At 49.7% G+C, this 18723-nt stretch overlaps 2 protein-coding genes across 2 annotated transcripts; both read left to right on the top strand.

Annotated features, from left to right (window-relative positions):
• Positions 1–2837: 2837 nt before the first annotated feature.
• Positions 2838–4481, top strand: AUH (AU RNA binding methylglutaconyl-CoA hydratase). Its single transcript, XM_029614813.1, has one exon. It carries the CDS (start codon positions 3071–3073, stop codon positions 3998–4000), a length of 930 nt encoding a protein of 309 aa, XP_029470673.1. The 5' UTR covers positions 2838–3070; the 3' UTR covers positions 4001–4481.
• A 13120-nt stretch (positions 4482–17601) lies between these two features.
• On the top strand, positions 17602–18596 carry EEF1E1 (eukaryotic translation elongation factor 1 epsilon 1). The gene has a single exon (XM_029614807.1). It carries the CDS (start codon positions 17686–17688, stop codon positions 18217–18219), a length of 534 nt encoding a protein of 177 aa, XP_029470667.1. The 5' UTR covers positions 17602–17685; the 3' UTR covers positions 18220–18596.
• The last annotated feature ends 127 nt before the right edge of the window (positions 18597–18723 follow it).

The following is an 18723-nucleotide window of genomic DNA, read 5'->3' as shown; positions in this document are numbered from 1 at the left end:
CCAGGCCTCGGCCGCCGGGCCTTCCTCTGCGCGCCAGGCCTCACGGCGGGGCTCGGCGTCCTCCATGGCATTGGCCCTGCCCCTAGGCACGCACATGTGGACCGCCCGGTCCCTTATAGGGTCCTAGCTCCGCGGTGTGCCCTGATTGAATGCAATACAAGAGGAAGTGCCTGCCTGCACTTCCTTGCCTTGGCAATCGGGTCGACACCGCGTGTATACTAGTTTGCCTCCGTGTCTCATCGCCTGTTCCAGTCTTGTTCCAGTGTCCTCCTGTTCCAGCGTCCATCTGTTCCTGTGTTCCCCAGGTAGTACCTCTTGGACTAACTCTCTGGTACTCACCTCTGCCTGCTCCTTGACCACGTTTGACCTCTGGAACCTGACCCCTGCTTTGGCTGACTACTCTCAGACTGATCTTTGGAACTTGACTTCTGCTACTACTGACCACGCCTCCTGGATTCTGGCCCTGCTCCTAGCCTTGTCATCGCAGACACTGTACTGGCCTTCCTTGATCCCTCAGGCCTCTAGTCAAGACATCGACCACGCACCCTTGATCCTGGTGGGCACACCTCTATACTTCCTATCTGAGAGACCCTGCGAGGCCCACCTAAGTCCAAGCGGCCCGGGTCCCCAAGGGCTCCACCCGGGGGGGACCGCGGGCTTCCAGTGGTGAAGCTCCAGCTAGCCTCTGTCTCCTCCTGTGCTCCGCCACTTGGAGGCTGGTGCTTCCTGGGCCCGACCAGGGAGCCTCCCTACACTGCTCCAGAACAAGGGTCCACCTCCAAGCGCAACAGAGGCAAATCAATCAACCAGTGCCCATAATTGTGCCACCTTATAATATCTCAACAAAATAGGAAGTCCAAGAACCTCTGAATATTGAGGCCTGCTGAGAATACTCTTGACAACCCTCAGTGGCCTCTTTGCCATACAAAAAGTAACACTTTGTTTTTTTCTGAATTTAGTGTAACAGACCTCAGTTGGTAAAGCTTGGAATAGTTAAAGTAGTCTAGGTTATATATCCATTTGAATAACTGCAGAGTAGAATTGACCTATAGTAATAGGTCCTTCTCCGTACCCTGGAGCAGATATCCATAGTTCACCATACTCATCTTTCCCTGATCACTCAAGATCCCAACCACCAGGTACTTCAGAGTCCTTTGCCCAACCTGTCAGCTAATATCTTGGCCAGAAGCTTAGCATCTATATTTAATAGAGAAGGCAATAATAAGAGCCACAAAAGTTCTTGTCTCTCGCTTCCTTCAAAAGTATGGTTATCCCCGCCACTCTCATCAAAGGTGGAGATCTCCATCCACAAGCTGTGAAGTAAAAGCTTTCTGTAAATGAGGCACCAAGACCAAAGAGTTTATAAAAATGAGCTGTGAAGCCATCTAAACCGGGCGCCTTGTCTGGCCTCAAGGCCTTAATAGCTACAATCTCCTTATTAAAAAATTCTCTCTGGATCTTGAAGATATTAGGCAAGGTCACCAACAAGATAGGAGTCCATCTCCTCCTCTGTATTAGTGTCCAAGCTGTCCTCAATAAGATGTGGCTCATAGACTTAGTTTTTGTCCTCAATAAGATGTGGCTCATAGACTTAGTTTTTGGGTACTTGCCAGGTTCTTATGGCCTGGATTGGCCACTGTTGGAAACAGGATGCTGGGCTTGATGGACCCTTGGTCTGACCCAGTAGGGCATGTTCTTATGTTCTTATATATAATAGACTCCTGATCCCTAATCTGAGATTGAGAAACCCTCTGCTTGAATTTATGGGCCAAAAGCCTAGCGCCCTTGTTACCTTGCTCATAAAATCGCTGTTTGCTAAGTCGGAGTTGATAATCAAGTTCACCAGCAATAGCTTTAATTCCCCTCTGATTTTATCCAACTTGGCAAAGTCACACTAGAACCAGACCATCTGTGTTCACACTCAAATCCCCAACCTGCTGTTGCAGGGAATTCGTCTCCTCTCTCTCTCTCTTTTCCTCTTAGAGGCCCACAGAATAAACCGACCCTTAATCACCGCTTTCATCCCATTCCACAATATATGAGGACTAACATCCCCAGTTATCATTTAACGAAAAATATTACTTTATGGTAATATCTGTATCTGATAGACTCAGCCCTTAGGGGGGGGGGAAGTATCATTTAATCTCCAGAATCTATTTGTTCTAGTGGCCGCAGCTCTTGAAGTTTTACCAATACAGGATAGTGGCCTGACCAGACTAAACATTCAGTACCAACATCTACCGCCCCCCCCCCCCCCCCGCCATTAAATTAATGTCCAAGAGCAGCAGATCAATATGGGACTAGGGTGTGTGTGGACTAAATTGAAGGTGCAGCTCCTAAGAAAAGCTTTCCGTGCCCTCCAAACATCTACCTTGGTGGGTTGACGATGCCCCCTGGACTGTGAATTCTGGCATTAGTGAGCTGCTGCTGCTGCTGCTGCTGCTACAGATCTTGCTGCGCTCAGAAATCCTGGCACCAGTGTGTCGTCGAGGTGTGCGGAGATCTCGTTTTCTCAGAGGCTGGGGAGGATTTTGGCAGCAGTGGCATGACTGGGGGGGGGGGGGGGGGATGGAATAAATTGCGCTCAGAGGCCGGGCTTGTGAAACCTGGCTCTTAAATATTAAAAAAAAAAGAAGGTTAAAAATTGCTCATCTGCATACACAAAATTTCAGCCATCCTCTTATTATAACTGATTTCTCCTCCTCCTCCTGCAGCTTGGATAAATCTAAAGAGAGCAGACGGGGCACGAGAGGGTTAAAGTCTCCAAGAGCTGCAGTGCAGAGAGAAGTGGGCGGGTTCATGCTAATTCTGGGGAATCCGAAGCCCTGCGTCAGGAGGAAGACCAGAAGTCGATTGACGAGCAAGAAGGCAAATAGAACGGTGGCGTAATGGTTGGGGGGAAAAGCGGGTAATGCCCCGGGGGCGAAGAGCAGCGTGAAGTCTGATTACAGGCAGGGGGGGACGGGGGGACCGGGGTACTGCCCTCCGCGGTCCGAGCTCTGCGCTAGGCAGCGAAAGGGGCCGCCGATCCTTGCAGGCCTGGCCCGGGGTTGCAGCCTCGGCACCGAGGATGGCGGTGCTCGCGGCGCGCGCTGCGGCCCGCGCGCCCCTGAGCTGGCTGCGCGCGCGGCCCTGCGCCCCCTTCCCCGCGGCTGCCCAAGCCCAGAGGCGCCGCAGCTCGGAGCCCAGAGGAGACGACGAGCAGGAGCTGCGCGTGCGGTACCTGCACGGGGAAGAGCAGGGGGTGGTGGTGCTGGGGCTGAACCGAGCCCACGCTAGAAATGCCATCAGTAAAAACCTTACGAAAATGATGGCCAAAGCTCTGGAAGCGCTGAAGGTGGACAAGAAGGCGCGGACTGTAATCCTCCGAAGTGAAGTCCCTGGGATATTCTGCGCCGGAGCAGACCTGAAGGAAAGAGCCAAAATGCATCCCAGCGAAGTGGCACCCTTCGTCTCCAAGGCCAGGGCACTGATGAACGAGATGGCCAACTTGCCCATGCCAACCATCGCCGCGCTGGATGGCATCGCGCTGGGTGGAGGGTTGGAGATGGCGCTGTCCTGTGATATCATCGTGGCGGCATCATCCGCCAAGATGGGGCTGGTAGAGACGAAGCTGGCCATCATCCCCGGGGCGGGAGGCACTCAGCGGCTGCCCCGCGCCGTGGGTGTAGCCTTGGCCAAGGAGCTCATCTTTTCTGCGCGGACGGTGGACGGAGAAGAGGCGAAGGCCATGGGCCTGGTCAGCCACGTTGTCGAACAGAACGAAGAGGGGGATGCCGCGTTCAGGAAGGCCTTGGCCCTCGCCAGAGAGTTCCTTCCTCAGGGCCCAGTGGCGGTGAGGATGGCAAAGCTGGCAATCAACCAAGGGATGGAGGTCGATTTAGCAACAGGCCTCGCCATAGAAGAGGCTTGTTATGCTCAAACAATTCCAACAAAAGACAGGCTTGAAGGCCTACTCGCCTTTAAAGAAAAGAGGCCTCCCCGCTACAAGGGAGAATAGGAAGCAAAGATGCATGGACAAACAGAGTGGAAAGTATGCTGCTATGAGGTACCCCTTAGCTACACTTTTGCCTCACCACGTGACAAGTCATAGCCACCAAAGTTTAAATAAAAAAAAATAAAAATCCATCTTTGGAAAAAGTGAACCACTCTTAGAGAAGCAAGGAGGAGTGGGAGCCACCACAAACCTGTCAGAAGAAGGCTGAGCAGACGTCTGCTCCCAATATCAGATGCCAACAAAAGGACATTCTAGGACCATAGTGATTTCATAGGAACAGGGGGACTTTAATGCTTCTGCCCCAGAGCTGCCTTTTACACAGATCTCTCTGCATTTGCCTCCCCTCCTCGCAGTCTGCCACAACCTGAGCCAGCTCCTTAACCCTTCTACACCTTGCTGTCAAAAAAGATGCCTGGATTTGAATTGTTAAAAAAAAAAAATAACCCTGTCTTCCTCCAAATAAAGATTATGGATGAAGTGAGAATGGAGTGGTCAGGCTGTTTCATATCCACTTCCTCTCCTTTTTTTCAGAGGTGTGGATTGAGTTTTTGAAGTAGTTTTCTAGCTCATGGTTTACCCAGCACACATGGATCACTGTAAGAAATTGGCCTGTGTCCTGCTTTAAACAAGAACAGGACACAACAATTGTCCTGTTTTTCAGTCTAGCCATACAAGGAAAGTAATTTGAATTGATTTCATCCATGACACAAATAGGCTAAATTAAATAATCCACCCTCTTTCCCCACAGGTTCCTCCCTCCCCACCTACTCCCTCCCAAGTCTTATCTCCCACCTGAGATTCTTCTCTATCTCACATTTTCTCCAGCACTTCCTTTCTATCTCCAGCTTCTCCTTTCTACCACCTCCTTTCCCACCAGCAGCATCATCTCCCCCTGCCTTTGGATTCCTTTTTATCTCTTTCCTCCTTTCCCATCATCCCAGGTTCCTCCCCATCTCCTCCTTCCTTCTATCGGCCCATTCCCAGGTTCCTCTCTGTCTCCCCCTTCAGGTTTCTGTGTGTTAGGGCACGGGGAGGGGGAGAGGCAGAGGAAGGTCAGCTTTTTAAATCTGGTAGTATTTGGTACAGCTTTTACCAAATGGATGCTTTATATTCTGGGGATGCTCCACGGGTTTTTTTTTCTAGGGATCGTACTGGAGGCTCAGATACACTGGACAGATTCCCAGATGCTAAAAAAAAAAAAGCCAGAGACTACAAGAAAAACCAGAGAGGGCATAAAAATAGAGAATTTGATGACAGATCAGGACAATAGGGCCCAAGTTACTTCCTGTTACAGTGCCAGCTGATCCTTGGTTCATCCCTCAGTTCTTCATAGCTAGGGCTGCTGTGTGCTTATCCCAGGGCTTCCCAAACCTTTAGCCAATGTAACCCCACTTTAGCACTTGAAAATTCACATGACCGCAGAGGAGGAGCAAAACTGATTACGGGGCTGTGGTTTTCCTCCAACCATCACATCAGCCTTATCCTCCTCGCATACTAGCTGATCTCCTCTCTCAACCTCTGCCCTCTTCAGTGAAAGCTTTTCTCTCTCAACCTCCACCCCCTCCAGCTGATCCCCTCCTATATCCCTCAGCTCTCACCTTCGCAGCCATCCCCCCTCTCTCTGTCATCCCTTCCAGCCCTTTTCGCATCCTCTCTCGTTCCAAGCCATTTTTATAACCCAATTCTTACATCCTCCAGTTGATCTGTCATTCTCCCCCCCAACGCCGGTCCCTCTCTAGCTGAACCAGCCCTCAAACCTGTTCTGCATCTGATCCCTCCCTTCGAGCAGCTCCTCCTCCTCCTCCAAACTTCCTCCCTGGCCAAGGTCAACAGCAACGTTTTCCTGTGGGCCTCAGGTCACAGTGGGATGACAACTGGTGGAAATGGCGAGCAGTCTGATAACAGGGGCAATGTTTTTCTCTTGGGTAAGTTTAGTGTTAGGAGAGAAGAGCAGTGGTCACATCACTGTCCTGTGCACAGTCAGCCTTCCCGTCCTCTCGTGGATGGTCCAAAGCCTGACGGCGATTTCCAAGCAGCAGTGGCGTTAGTGCTGAAAGTCCGTGTGGAGCCTTTGAGCCAGTGCAAAGTTTACAGGCCCTGAACAGTCCCAGCCCCTCCTCACGCAGGGTTTCAGAAACTCATGCAGGGGCAGGGCCTGTGAGCACAACCTGACTCGCAGATCCCTCACTGATTTCCACTACTAACGCGGCTGCTGGTGCCTGAAGAGCGCTGCCCTTTGAGGCACTTGTGACCCCAGCTAGAGATTGTGTGACCCCATTTGGGGAAGCCCTGGCTTTATCCTATCCTTGCTTGAATCCTGTTGTTTTTGCCTCCCTGAATCTAGCCCGTCTGAACCTCACAGCATCACCTCCTGTTCTAGAACCTCCTTTCCTCTGAAAACTCTTTGCTCCCTGTTATTTATACCTTTGAGGTACTGGTGGTGCAGCTGCATCATGCGGTGAAGGGAGCTCTGCTGTGATGAAGCTGTGCCTGTGCTGCTCCCGTACAGAGTGGGACTTGAGCCCTGCCAGTGCCCCTTCCTGTTTTAACTGCAGGCCCCACGTGCACCTGAGCAGGATGGAGAGCTGAACTCAGTAGCAAGCTTAAGTTCCCACCAAATGCCACCACCAACGATCCAACTGGGGTACACTGACCGGACAAGACAGAACACTTTCTTTTACATTTTATTTATTTCATTTGATTTCACTAATGTCAGTGGAGCTGCAAAGTCCATCTCACAGAGCGGAAATGCCAGAACACTGAAGGTCAGCTGATGGTGCTCAACGACTTCAGCCGTAGTAGAGGGATGTCAACTGGTGCCTGGTGAAGTCCATCAGTCTGTCTCCACGGCTCCCCTCCTTCCTGCTGAGCTGTCCTGTCCCATGCCATCATCCCCCATCCCCAATGGCAGGGCAATGCATTGTATTCCTCACATCCCCTTGTATCCTGAGAATGGTAGCCTGTGCCGACACGTCTCGCCTGCTTCCCAGGCAAATGCACTGTCTTCCACTGGCCCAATACACGTCCACTCTTGCCTCTACGTCCCTTCCACCCTACATAAGAACAACTGATGCATGGGCCCCAATCCTGCAATCTCCATCTTCCTCGTGCAAGCTCACAGCATCTCTCTGCAGGAATGAATGAGCAAAATAGAGGGAAGGGTGACAAAAGTAAGCTGCCATCTCAGGGGAGAGTTGCCTCTCCCTCACCCCACCTACAATCACTTGTGGTGCTATTTGGTCCTGCCAATCCTCTAGCTCCACTGAATTCTGCTTCTAAACCTGAGCCCTCCTACTGACCATGTGGTGCCAACAGTAATTGTTTTGGTTAACACCACTGTCGTGCATGTGCAGTAATTTTAAAAAATGGGGATTTTTGGTAGTTAGGCTACCCTCACATTATTGTATCTTTTTTCTTTTTTTATGTAAGTAACCATATCCTTTCTTAAAGCCCTGGGTAAACTGGCTGCTTGAAACGTATCCTCCCTTGATCCAGCTAAAAGTGTGCGAGAGCTTCCATAGCACGTGTGCATTTAGCCAGATTAAGGGGAGGCATTCTTGGGGACATGTTTAGGATGAGGATAGGATTTTCAAATCTATGCACGCTATTGCAAAAATCTGCCTGCAGAAAAAGCAGGTGCAAAGTCCACAGGTCCTATCTACCTGGGGGAGCAACAAAGCAGAAAAGATGTTGGACGTTATCCACCAAAAGAACCCAACAGAATACCCACCCACATAAACCTCCCACCAAACTACTCAACAATGCGTGGATGAGACGATGGTGCAAGGAGGAGGGATTCAGTTTTGTTAGGCTCTGGGGACCCTTTTGGGGAAGGGGGAGTCTCTTCCGAAGGGATGGGCTCCACCTTAACAAGGGTGGAACCAGACTGCTGGCGCTAACCTTTAAAAAGGAGATAGAGCAGCTTTTAAACTAGAACAAAGGGGAAAGCCGACAGTCGCTCAGCAGCACATAGTTCGGAGAGAGGTATCTTCAAAGGATACTAATGATGCATTAGAATTAGGGCATCCTGACAGTGAAGTTACAATAATAAGAAAAGTAGTCCAAGTGCCTGTAACTAAAAACTCACCTGAGCTAAAAAATTCTAACTTATCCCTATCAAATAAAAAGCAGAATGAAAATGCAAACAAAAAACAAACTTTGAAATGTTTGTATGCTAATGCCAGAAGTCTAAGAAGTAAGATGGGAGAATTAGAATGTATAGCAGTAAATGATGACAGAGACATGGTGGAAGGAGGATAACTAATGGGACAGTGCTATACCAGGGTACAAATTATATCGCAATGACAGAGAGGAGCACCCGGGAGGCGGTGTGGCGCTTTATGTCCGGGATGGCATAGAGTCCAATGGGATAAACATCCTGCACGAGACTAAATGCACAATTGAATCTTTATGGGTAGAAATCCCTTGAGTGCGGGGAAGACTATAGTGATAGGGGTATACTACCGTCCTCCTGGTCAAGATGGTGAGACTGACAGTGAAATGCTAAGAGAAATTAGGGAAGCTAACCAACAGGCCGATACAGTAAGTAGTGGTAGGAAGAGCTGTGTTAGTGCCGGGCGCACCCACGGTTGCCGCACGCACAGTGCAGCTCACCTACCGCTCAATACTGTATGTAAATAGCTTGCAAATGCAAGCTGCGTCTAAGAAGCGCCCATGAAGCGTTAGGCCCGCACAACCCATTTTACTGTATAGAGCGCTATACAGTATCCTGGGTGCGCTGGCCTAACGCTTCACGGACACGCTGGTGTCTGTCATTTAAAATGAAAGCGGAAAAAAGCGAAAAAGAGAAAAAAAAAAAAAAAAAGAGAAAAAGAGAAAAAAAAAAGTTGCAGGGGAGAGAGGACGGGCAATCCTACGCTCGGGATTGCCAGTCCTCTCTCCCCTCCTCCCGAAGCAAGGCGCGAAAAGCAGCCTTGCTTCGGGAGGAGGGGAGAGAGGACTGGCAGTGTAAAGCAACGAAGCGACTTACTTTTTTTGCAGCCCCCCTCTGTAGACGGACATCAGCGAAGACGACCGCGGCTCCCCTGCCTCCAGCTGCCCACGAAGATGGACGCATCGAACAGGCGAAAGCGGCCCCTGTGCGTGCAATTGGGCCACTCAAGACGTGACGTCACATGCCGTGACGCCAAACGTCGTGACGTCATGCCTTGAGCGGCCCAATTGCACGCACAGGGGCCGCTTTCATCCGTGCAGGCGTCCATCTTCGCGGGCAGTTGGAGGCAGGGGAGCCGCGGTCATTTTCGCCGATGTCCGTCTCCGGAGGGGGGCTGCAAAAAAAGTAAGTTGCTTCGTTGCTTTACACTGCCAGTCCTCTCTCCCCTGCAACTTTTTTTCTTTCTCTTTTTTCTTTTTTTTTTTTTTCGCTTTTTCGATTTTTTCCGCTTTCGTTGCTTCGGGAGGAGGGGAGAGGACTGGGGCTGCCCTGGAGACCAGCACCCATGGACGCGGCCAGGGCAGGTGAGCGGGGGCTGTGGGAAAGTTTGCCTCCTACCCTTACCCCTGCCTCTAACAAAGGGGTAAGGGTAGGCGGTAAGTTAGCAGGTTAAACGCGAGGCAAAACGGCAGGGTAAAAAAGCTATAGTCGGGGCGCGCTTTACTGTATGGGAGGGAATAGGTAATTCGATCGTTTACATGTAATATACATGCCGCAGGCGGAAGGGGTTACCCGGTGATTTAAGGACGCAGTAAGAGTAGGTTAAAGGGGATAGTGTATCGCGGGTTGGACTAACACGGCCAAAAAGTGGGTAGAAAGCGGGTTAGGAGCAGGGTAACCGCAGCCGCACTTTACTGTATTGACCTGCAAATTGGTAGTGCGGTAATGGGAGACTTCAATTACCCCAATATTGACTGGATAAATGTATCATCGGGACACACTAGAGAGATAAAGTTCCTGGATGGAATAAATGATAGCTTTATGGAGCAATTGGTTCAGGAACCGACGAGAGAGGGAGCAATTTTAGATCTAATTCTCAGTGGAGAACAAGATTTGGTGAGAGAGGTAACGGTGGTGGGGTTGCTTGGCAATAGTGATCATAATATGATCAAATTTGATTTAATGACTGGAAGGGGGACAGTAAGCAAATCCACTGCTCTCGTGCTAAACTTTCAAAAGGGAAACTTTGATAAAATGAGAAAAATTGTTAGAAAAAAACTGAAAGGAGCAGCTACAAAAGTAAAAAGTGTGCAAGAGGCGTGGTCATTGGAAGCACAGTCCAGATGTATTCCATACATTAAGAAAGGTGGAAAGAAGGCAAAACAATTACTGGCATGTTTAAAAGGGGAGGTGAAAGAAGCTATTTTAGCCAAAAGACCTTCATTCAAAAATTGGAAGAAGGATCCAACAGAAGAAAATAGGATAATGCATAAACGTTGGCAAGTTAAATGTAAGACTTTGATAAGACAGGCTAAGAGAGAATTTGAAAAGAAGTTGGCTGTAGAGGCAAAAACTCACAGTAAAAACTTTTTTAAATATATCCGAAGCAGAAAGCCTGTGAGGGAGTCAGTTGGACCGTTAGATGATCGAGGGGTTAAAGGGGCACTTAGAGAAGATAAGGCCATCCCGGAAAGATTAAATTATTTCTTTTCTTCGGTGTTTACTGAAGAGGATGTTGGGGAGGTACCTGTACTGGAGAAGGTTTTGATGGGTAATGATTCAGATGGACTGAACCAAATCACGGTGAACCTAGAAGATGTGGTAGACCTGAATGACAAACTGAAGAGTAGTAAATCACCTGGACCGGATGGTATACACCCCAGAGTACTAAAGGGACTAAAAAATGAAATTTCAGACCTATTAGTAAAAATTTATAACCTGTCATTAAAATCATCCATTGTACCTGAAGACTGGAGGATAGCAAATGTAACCCCAATATTTAAAAAGGGCTCCAGGGGCGATCCGGGAAACTACAGACCGGTTAGCCTGACTTCAGTGCCAGGAAAAATAGTGGAAAGTATTCTAAACATTAAAATCACAGAACATATAGAAAGACATGGTTTAATGGAACAAAGTCAGCATGGCTTTACCCAGGGCAAGTCTTGCCTCACAAATCTGCTTCACATTTTTGAAGGAGTTAATAAACATGTGGATAAAGGTGAACCGGTAGATATAGTATACTTGGATTTTCAAAGGCGTTTGACAAAGTTCCTCATGAGAGGCTTCTAGGAAAAGTAAAAAGTCATGGGATAGGTGGCGATGTCCTTTCGTGGATTATAAACTGGCTAAAAGACAGGAAACAGAGAGTAGGATTAAATGGACAATTTCCTCAGTGGAAGGGTGTGGGCAGTGGAGTGCCTCAGGGATCTGTATTGGGACCCTTACTTTTCAATATATTTATAAATGATCTGGAAATACGACAAGTGAGGTAATCAAATTTGCAGATGATACTAAATTGTTCAGAGTAGTTAAACCACAAGCAGATTGTGATAAATTGCAGGAAGACCTGGTGAGGCTGGAAAATTGGGCATCAAAATGGCAGATGAAATTTAATGTGGACAAGTGCAAGATTATGCATATAGGGGAAAATAACCCATGCTATAGTTACACAAAAGGTTTCATATTAGGTGCTACTACCCGAGAAAGAGATCTAGGTGTCATAGTGGATAACACATTGAAATCGTCGGCTCAGTGTGCTGCGGCAGTCAAAAAAGCAAACAGAATGTTGGGAATTATTAGAAAGGGAATGGTGAATAAAACGGAAAATGTCATAATGCCTCTGTATCGCTCCATGGTGAGACTGCACCTTGAATACTGTGTACAATTCTGGTCGCCGCATCTCAAAAAAGATATAGTTGCAATGGAGAAGGTACAGAGAAAGGCGACCAAAATGATAAAGGGGATGGAACAGCTCCCCTATGAGGAAACAGCTCCCCTATGCAGTTATGCAGTTAGTGTAGCTGTGTTTAAAAAAGGATTGGATAAGTTCTTGGAGGAGAAGTCCATTACCTGCTATTAAGTTCACTTAGGGGCGGATTTTCAGAGCCCTGCTCGCCTAAATCCGCCCAAAACCGGGCGGATTTAGGCGAGCAGGGCCCTGCGCGCCGGTGAGCCTATTTTACATAGGCCTACCGGCGCGCGCAGAGCCCCGGGACTCGCGTAAGTCCCGGGGTTCTCCGAGGGGGCGTGTCGGGGGGCGGGCCCGGTCATCGCAGCGTTTAGGGGGCGTGTCGGCAGCATTTTGGGGGCGGGTATGGGGCGTGGCTACGGCCCAGGGCGGTCCGGGGGCGTGGCCGCGCCCTCCGTACCCGCCCCCAGGTCGCGTCCCGGCGCGCAAGAGGCCCGCTGGCGTGCGGGGATTTACGCCTCCCGGAGGGAGGCGTAAATCCCCCGACAAAGGTAAGGGGGGGCTTAGACAGGGCCGGGTGGGTGGGTTAGGTAGAGGAAGGGAGGGGAAGGTGAGGGGAGGGCGTTAGAGGACTCCCTCCGAGGCCGCTCCGATTTCGGAGCGGCCTCCGAGGGAACGGGGGTAGGCTGCGCGGCTCGGTGCGCACCGGCTATACAAAATCGATAGCCTTGCGCGCGCCGATCCCGGATTTTAGCGGATATGCGCGGCTCCGCGCGTATCTACTAAAATCCAGCGTACTTTTGTTGGCGCCTGGAGCGACAACAAAAGTACGCCTATGCGCGCTATTTGAAAATCTACCCCTTAGAGAATAGCCACTGCCATTAGCAATGGTAACATGGAATAGACTTAGTGTTTGGGTACTTGCCAGGTTCTTATGGCCTGGATTGGCCACTGTTGGAAACAGGATGCTGGGCTTGATGGACCCTTGGTCTGACCCAGTATGGCATTTTCTTATGTTCTAATATTCTTAACTCTCATGTTATTCTCCTAATGTAAACAGTTACGATGGCAAAACCGAATATACGGTATACAAAACATGTTAAAATAAAAATAAATGTTCTGTAATCGCCTCCGTCAGAGCAGGGGAGTTTTTAGCGTCCCTCGATTTGACGGAAGCATACCTACACATTGCAATTTGCAAGGACCATCAGCGGTATCTCTAGTTTATGGTCCTCGGCAAGCATTACCAATTTCAGGCACTTCCGTTTGAGCTGGTGACCGCTCCACACACATTTACCAAGGTTATGGTGGTCGTGGCGGTGGCTCTCCGTTGCCAGGGGATCCTGGTCCATCCCTTCTTGGACAAATGGCTCATTTGAGCGAAGGTAAAGGAACTATGCGAGGCGGCGGTCGCCAGGGTGGTGTAGACACTTCGTGCTCTGGGTTGGATCATCATTGGGGACAAGAGCCAGTTGTCCCCCACCCAGGTCCTGGATTTTTGGGGGTGAAATTCAATACTCGGATTGGGAAAGTCTTCTTGATGCAGGATCGGATGGACAAACTCATGTCGCAAGTTCGGTGTCTCTTGTCCCTGTCAGTTCCCAGGGCGAGGGACTATTTACAGGTTCTTGGTTCCATGGCGTCTACTCTGGAGTTGGTCCTGTGGGCTTTCGCTCATATGAGGCCATTGCAAAGCGCTTTACTCTCACATTGGGACCCCAAGTCGGAAGCTTTTCAAGTTCCCTTACCCCTCCAGGAACCGGCCAGGTCCAGCCTAGCTTGGTGGCTGACCCATGAATACTTGTCCCAGAGGATGGATCTAGAGGACCCTCAGTGGACTATTGTGACAACAGATGCCAGTCTTTCCAGCTGGGGGGCAGTTTGCCAATCTCAGGATGCAGCAGGAAGCGCAATGGTCCATCAATCGTCTCGAGACCAGTGCAGTCCACTTGGTCCTGCAGAGGTTCTTGCCTCTGGTTCATCGTCGGTCGGTGAGAGTGCTCTCCGACAACACAACGACAGTAGCATATAACAACCAGCAGGGAGGCACAAAGAGCCGCCCCATAGCGGCAGACGAGCTCATGGCCTAGGCAGAAACTCATCTGCTCAGAATAGCGGCTTCACACATTGCTGGGGTAGACAACATACAGGCGGATTTTCTGAGTCGTCGGAGATTGGATCCTGGAGAATGGGAGCTGTCCGAGATATTCGCATTGATATCTCATCGCTGAGGGATTCCCCATTTGGATCTACTAGTGACTCGAGGGAATGCCAAGGTGCCGCGCTTCTTCAGTCGCAGAAGAGAGCACAGAGCAGAAGGGGTGGACGCTCTTGTCCTCCCATGGCCTCGCGACATTCTGCTCTATGTATTCCCTCCTTGGCTTCTGGTAGGCAAGGACTTGAGAAGGATAGAAGCCCATCCGGGAGCAGTGGTGATGGTGGCTTTTGGATGGCCACAAAGGCCATGGTTCATGGATCTCCTCAACCTTGCAGTGGACGGCCACTCCGTCTGGATTATCTTCCGAATCTCTTGCAGCAGGGTCCAGTATTTTTCGATCAGGTGGATCACTTTTATCTAGCGGCTTGGCTTATGAGAGGCGGCAGTTGGGAAAGAAGGGGTATCCGGATTCGGTGATTTCCACTCTTTTACGGGCTCGCAAAACTTCCACCTCTCTTACATATGTCCGAGTCTGGAAGGTTTTTGACTCTTGGTGTAGTAGGTCGAATGTTTCCCCTAGACGGGCCTTGATAGTCCACATTCTAGCCTTCTTGCAAGAGGGTTTGGCAAAAGGGCTAGCTTTCAGTTCTCTCAGAGTTCAAGTGGCGGCATTAGGATGTTTATGTGGAAAGGTGGATGGTGCATCCATAGCGGCTCTTCCGGATGTAGTTCGTTTCCTTCGGGGTCCTAAGCATTTGCATCCATCACGTCCAGCTGTTTGCCCATCCTGAAGTTTGAATTTGGTCCTTAGGACGTTGAGTGAACCTCCTTTTGAACCGCTCAGGTGCATCACTCTGAAGGACCTTACACTCAAAATGGTGTTTTTGGTAGCTATCTGCTCAGTTCGGAGAATTTCAGAAATTCAGGCCCTATCTTGTCGCGAACCTTTTCTTAGGTTTTCTGATTTTGGGGTTTCTCTTAGAACCATGCAGTCCTTTCTGCCTAAGGTTGTATTGGCTTTTCACGTGAACCAGTCCGTTCAGTTGCCTGCATTCCCTGATTTGGATCAGAATTCTCCATATGCTCGTGAATTGAAGCGCTTGGATGTCAGGCGGGTGCTGATGCGTTACTTGGAGGTCACTAATGATTTTCGCCTGTTAGATCACCTTTCTGTCTTGTGAAGCGATCCCAGGAAAGTGCATAAAGATTCCAAGGCTACTATTGCCCGGTGGTTGAAGGATGCTATTGCTTCAGCATAAATATGTCACAGGTGAGCAGTTCCAGAGGGTTTTAAGGCTCATTCGCTAAAAAAAGTAAAAAAAAAAAAAAAATTTTTGAATTCGGCCTGCGGCTGTCGGGCCGAATTCAACGCTCAATTTTGCCGGCATCCAGTTTCCGAGCCCGTGGCTGTCAACGGGCTCAAGAACCGACGCCGGCAAAATTGAGCATCGGCTGTCAAACCCGCTGACAGCCGCCGAGGGGGCACTCCATGAAGTTAGCATGGGGCACATTTAAAACTAATCGGAGAAAGTTCTTTTTTACTCAACGCACAATTAAACTGGAATTTGTTGCCAGAGGGCCGGTGCGTGCGCCGGGAGAGCAGGCGTTCGTCCGGAACAGGAAACAGAGAGTAGGATTAAATGGGCAATTTTCTCAGTGGAAGGGAGTGGACAGTGGAGTGCCTCAGGGATCTGTATTGGGACCCTTACTGTTCAATATTTTATTTTATGTTTTTTATTTTTATATACTGATGTTCTTGTAAAGAAAACATATCGCACCGGTTTACAAGGAACTGAACAGTCGCCTCCAGGGCGGAAATACATTAAAACAGTCGCCTCAAGGCAGAATACATTAACACAAGTATACAGGAAAACTATTAAAGAGAACTTTCATAAACTCAATTAAATGTAACTGGGAACCATAAATCAGGAACATATGTACAGAATATATGTACAGAATATATTCATATGTACAAAATATATTCAATATATTTATAAATGATCTGGAAAGAAATACGACGAGTGAGATAATCAAATTTGCAGATGACACAAAATTGTTCAGAGTAGTTAAATCACAAGCAGATTGTGATAAATTGCAGGAAGACCTTGTGAGACTGGAAAATTGGGCATCCAAATGGCAGATGAAATTTAATGTGGATAAGTGCAAGGTGATGCATATAGGGAAAAATAACCCATGCTATAATTACACAATGTTGGGTTCCATATTAGGTGCTACAACCCAAGAAAGAGATCTAGGTGTCATAGTGGATAACACATTGAAATCGTCTGTTCAGTGTGCTGCGGCAGTCAAAAAAGCAAACAGAATGTTGGGAATTATTAGAAAAGGAATGGTGAATAAAACGGAAAATGTCATAATGCCTCTGTATCGCTCCATGGTGAGACCGCACCTTGAATACTATGTACAATTCTGGTCGCCGCATCTCAAAAAAGATATAATTGCGATGGAGAAGGTACAGAGAAGGGCTACCAAAATGATAAGGGGAATGGAACAACTCCCCTATGAGGAAAGACTAAAGAGGTTAGGACTTTTCAGCTTGGAAAAGAGACGACTGAGGGGGGATATGATAGAGGTGTTTAAAATCATGAGAGGTCTAGAACGGGTAGATGTGAATCGGTTATTTACTCTTTTGGATAGTAGAAAGACGAGGGGGCACTCCATGAAGTTAGCATGGGGCACATTTAAAACTAATCGGAGAAAGTTCTTTTTTACTCAACGCACAATTAAACTGGAATTTGTTGCCAGAGAATGTGGTTAGTGCAGTTAGTATAGCTGTGTTTAAAAAAGGATTGGATAAGTTCTTGGAGGAGAAGTCCATTACCTGCTATTAAGTTCACTTAGAGAATAGCCACTGCCATTAGCAATGGTTACATGGAATAGACTTCGTTTTTGGGTACTTGCCAGGTTCTTATGGCCTGGATTGGCCACTGTTGGAAACAGGATGCTGGGCTTGATGGACCCTTGGTCTGACCCAGTATGGCATTTTCTTATGTTCTTCTTATGTTCCGCTCTCCCGCGAACTTTACTATATCGGCCCGACAATTCTGTGAATAAGTTGCACGAGTTTCAGGGGTTCATCAAAGGGTGGGAGGAGTTATACGGCAATAATGTAGTGGTCAATAATACAAAGTTAATCAGTGGGGGTACATGATTTGAGGAGTGAAAGATCAGGGGGGAGAGCCAGAGAATATGAAAATATTCAGTGACTAGATTACACAAATTTTAGGTATTCTTCACAGAGTGGGAAGAGTTTGAAGGGTAGCATGCCTTGATGTTACATTTACCCCTGTCAATACTGGGGCAATTGAAATCTCCCATTATTACTGCACTGCCAAATTATTTAGCTTCCCTAATTTCCTACCCTTAGAACCCCAAGAGGTGTGAACCTCAGAGGCTGGGAACGTGAACCCTTGCACGGTTAAAACCTTCAGGAGCTAACAGTGCAACATGCAAGGAGGCGTGGGCGAACTGACAGGGATCCGGCCCCGCCCCCCGGGCAATAAGGGCCATCATTGGCCCTCTAATCACCCATCCGAGGCTAGGGGAAGGAGCTGCGGGCTCTCGGGCGCCGCCCTATTTCTATTACGTAAACGGACGGTCCGCCCCCCTATCTACTCCGGGGGCTTGGGGCTGCACAAGAGCCTTACAGGAAGCGCAGCAGGCGGGACGCTCGGCGTCGCTGCGTCTGACGTGCTGACGCTGCGGCCGGAATGGCGGCGGCGCTGCTGGCCGAGCTGAGCTCATTGGAGAAGACTCTGGGGCTGCCGCGAGGGCACAAGTTCGGCGCGCTGAGCGGGGAGCGCCCGGTGCCCGTGCTCCAGACCAACGAGGGGCCCCGGCTGGTGGGCCTGGCCACCATCGCTGCGTACCTCGCCCGGCAGGCCGGCAAGGAGCAGCTGCTGGGGGCTTCCAGCGAGGAGAAGGCGGCGGTGCAGCAGTGGCTGGAGTACCGGGTCACGCGGATCGACCGGCGGGCGAGCCCGGAGGAGGCCCGCCCCGTCCTGCGGGAGCTCAGCGCCTACCTGGAGGACAGGGTCTACCTGGCAGGGAATCGCCTCACCCTGGCCGACATCCTGGCCTACTACGGCCTGCACCCCCTGATGGCCGAGCTCCCGGTGCGGGAGAAGGAGCGCTACGTGAACGTCTCTCGCTGGTTCAGCCACGTGCAGCAGTACCCGGAAGTCAGGCAGCACCTGCCCGTCATCGTCTTTCTGAAGAACCCTCTGTACGCGCGGGGCCTTTAGCAGCCGCGGGCATCTCGCGCTCCTTGCCCGCGCTAGAAGAGGTCGCGTCCGCGCGAGACTTAATATTGCTGCAAAGCCGAAAGAGCAGCGCATTATCGTTTTCCCCCGAGCCGGATCGCCGCCTGCTTCCGGAAGGTTTCAGGGTGCTGAACGATCGGTGCCGGTAAAGCTGTAAAGCAGAACCGGCGTGTGTGTGTGTGTGTGTACTGGGGCCGTGAGCACACCGGCCCTGCACGTCTGCAGCACCCAACGTAACGGAGAGAGAACCGGAGCGCCTCCGGCATGAACCGGATGAAGGGAGCGGCGGAGCTGTGGCAAGGCAGTCACGAGTGCGTTAAAAGCCAATAATAAAAAATAAAATAAAGTCTCATCTGCAACTTGGCTGGGAACGTTTATTTGTGCGCACTACTGGACGTACACAGCGCTGTACAACCGCATGCAAAGCCCCAGAGCCCACCTAGGCCACTGCTTAAGGCTAAAGCGAGTCCGGGGCGGCGCGGCGGG

This window comes from Rhinatrema bivittatum, chromosome 8, assembly GCF_901001135.1.
Source record: "Rhinatrema bivittatum chromosome 8, aRhiBiv1.1, whole genome shotgun sequence".
Taxonomy (NCBI): domain Eukaryota; kingdom Metazoa; phylum Chordata; class Amphibia; order Gymnophiona; family Rhinatrematidae; genus Rhinatrema; species Rhinatrema bivittatum.
Note: the sequence above shows the minus strand (reverse complement) of the source record. Positions and strands in the feature narration are given on the sequence as shown.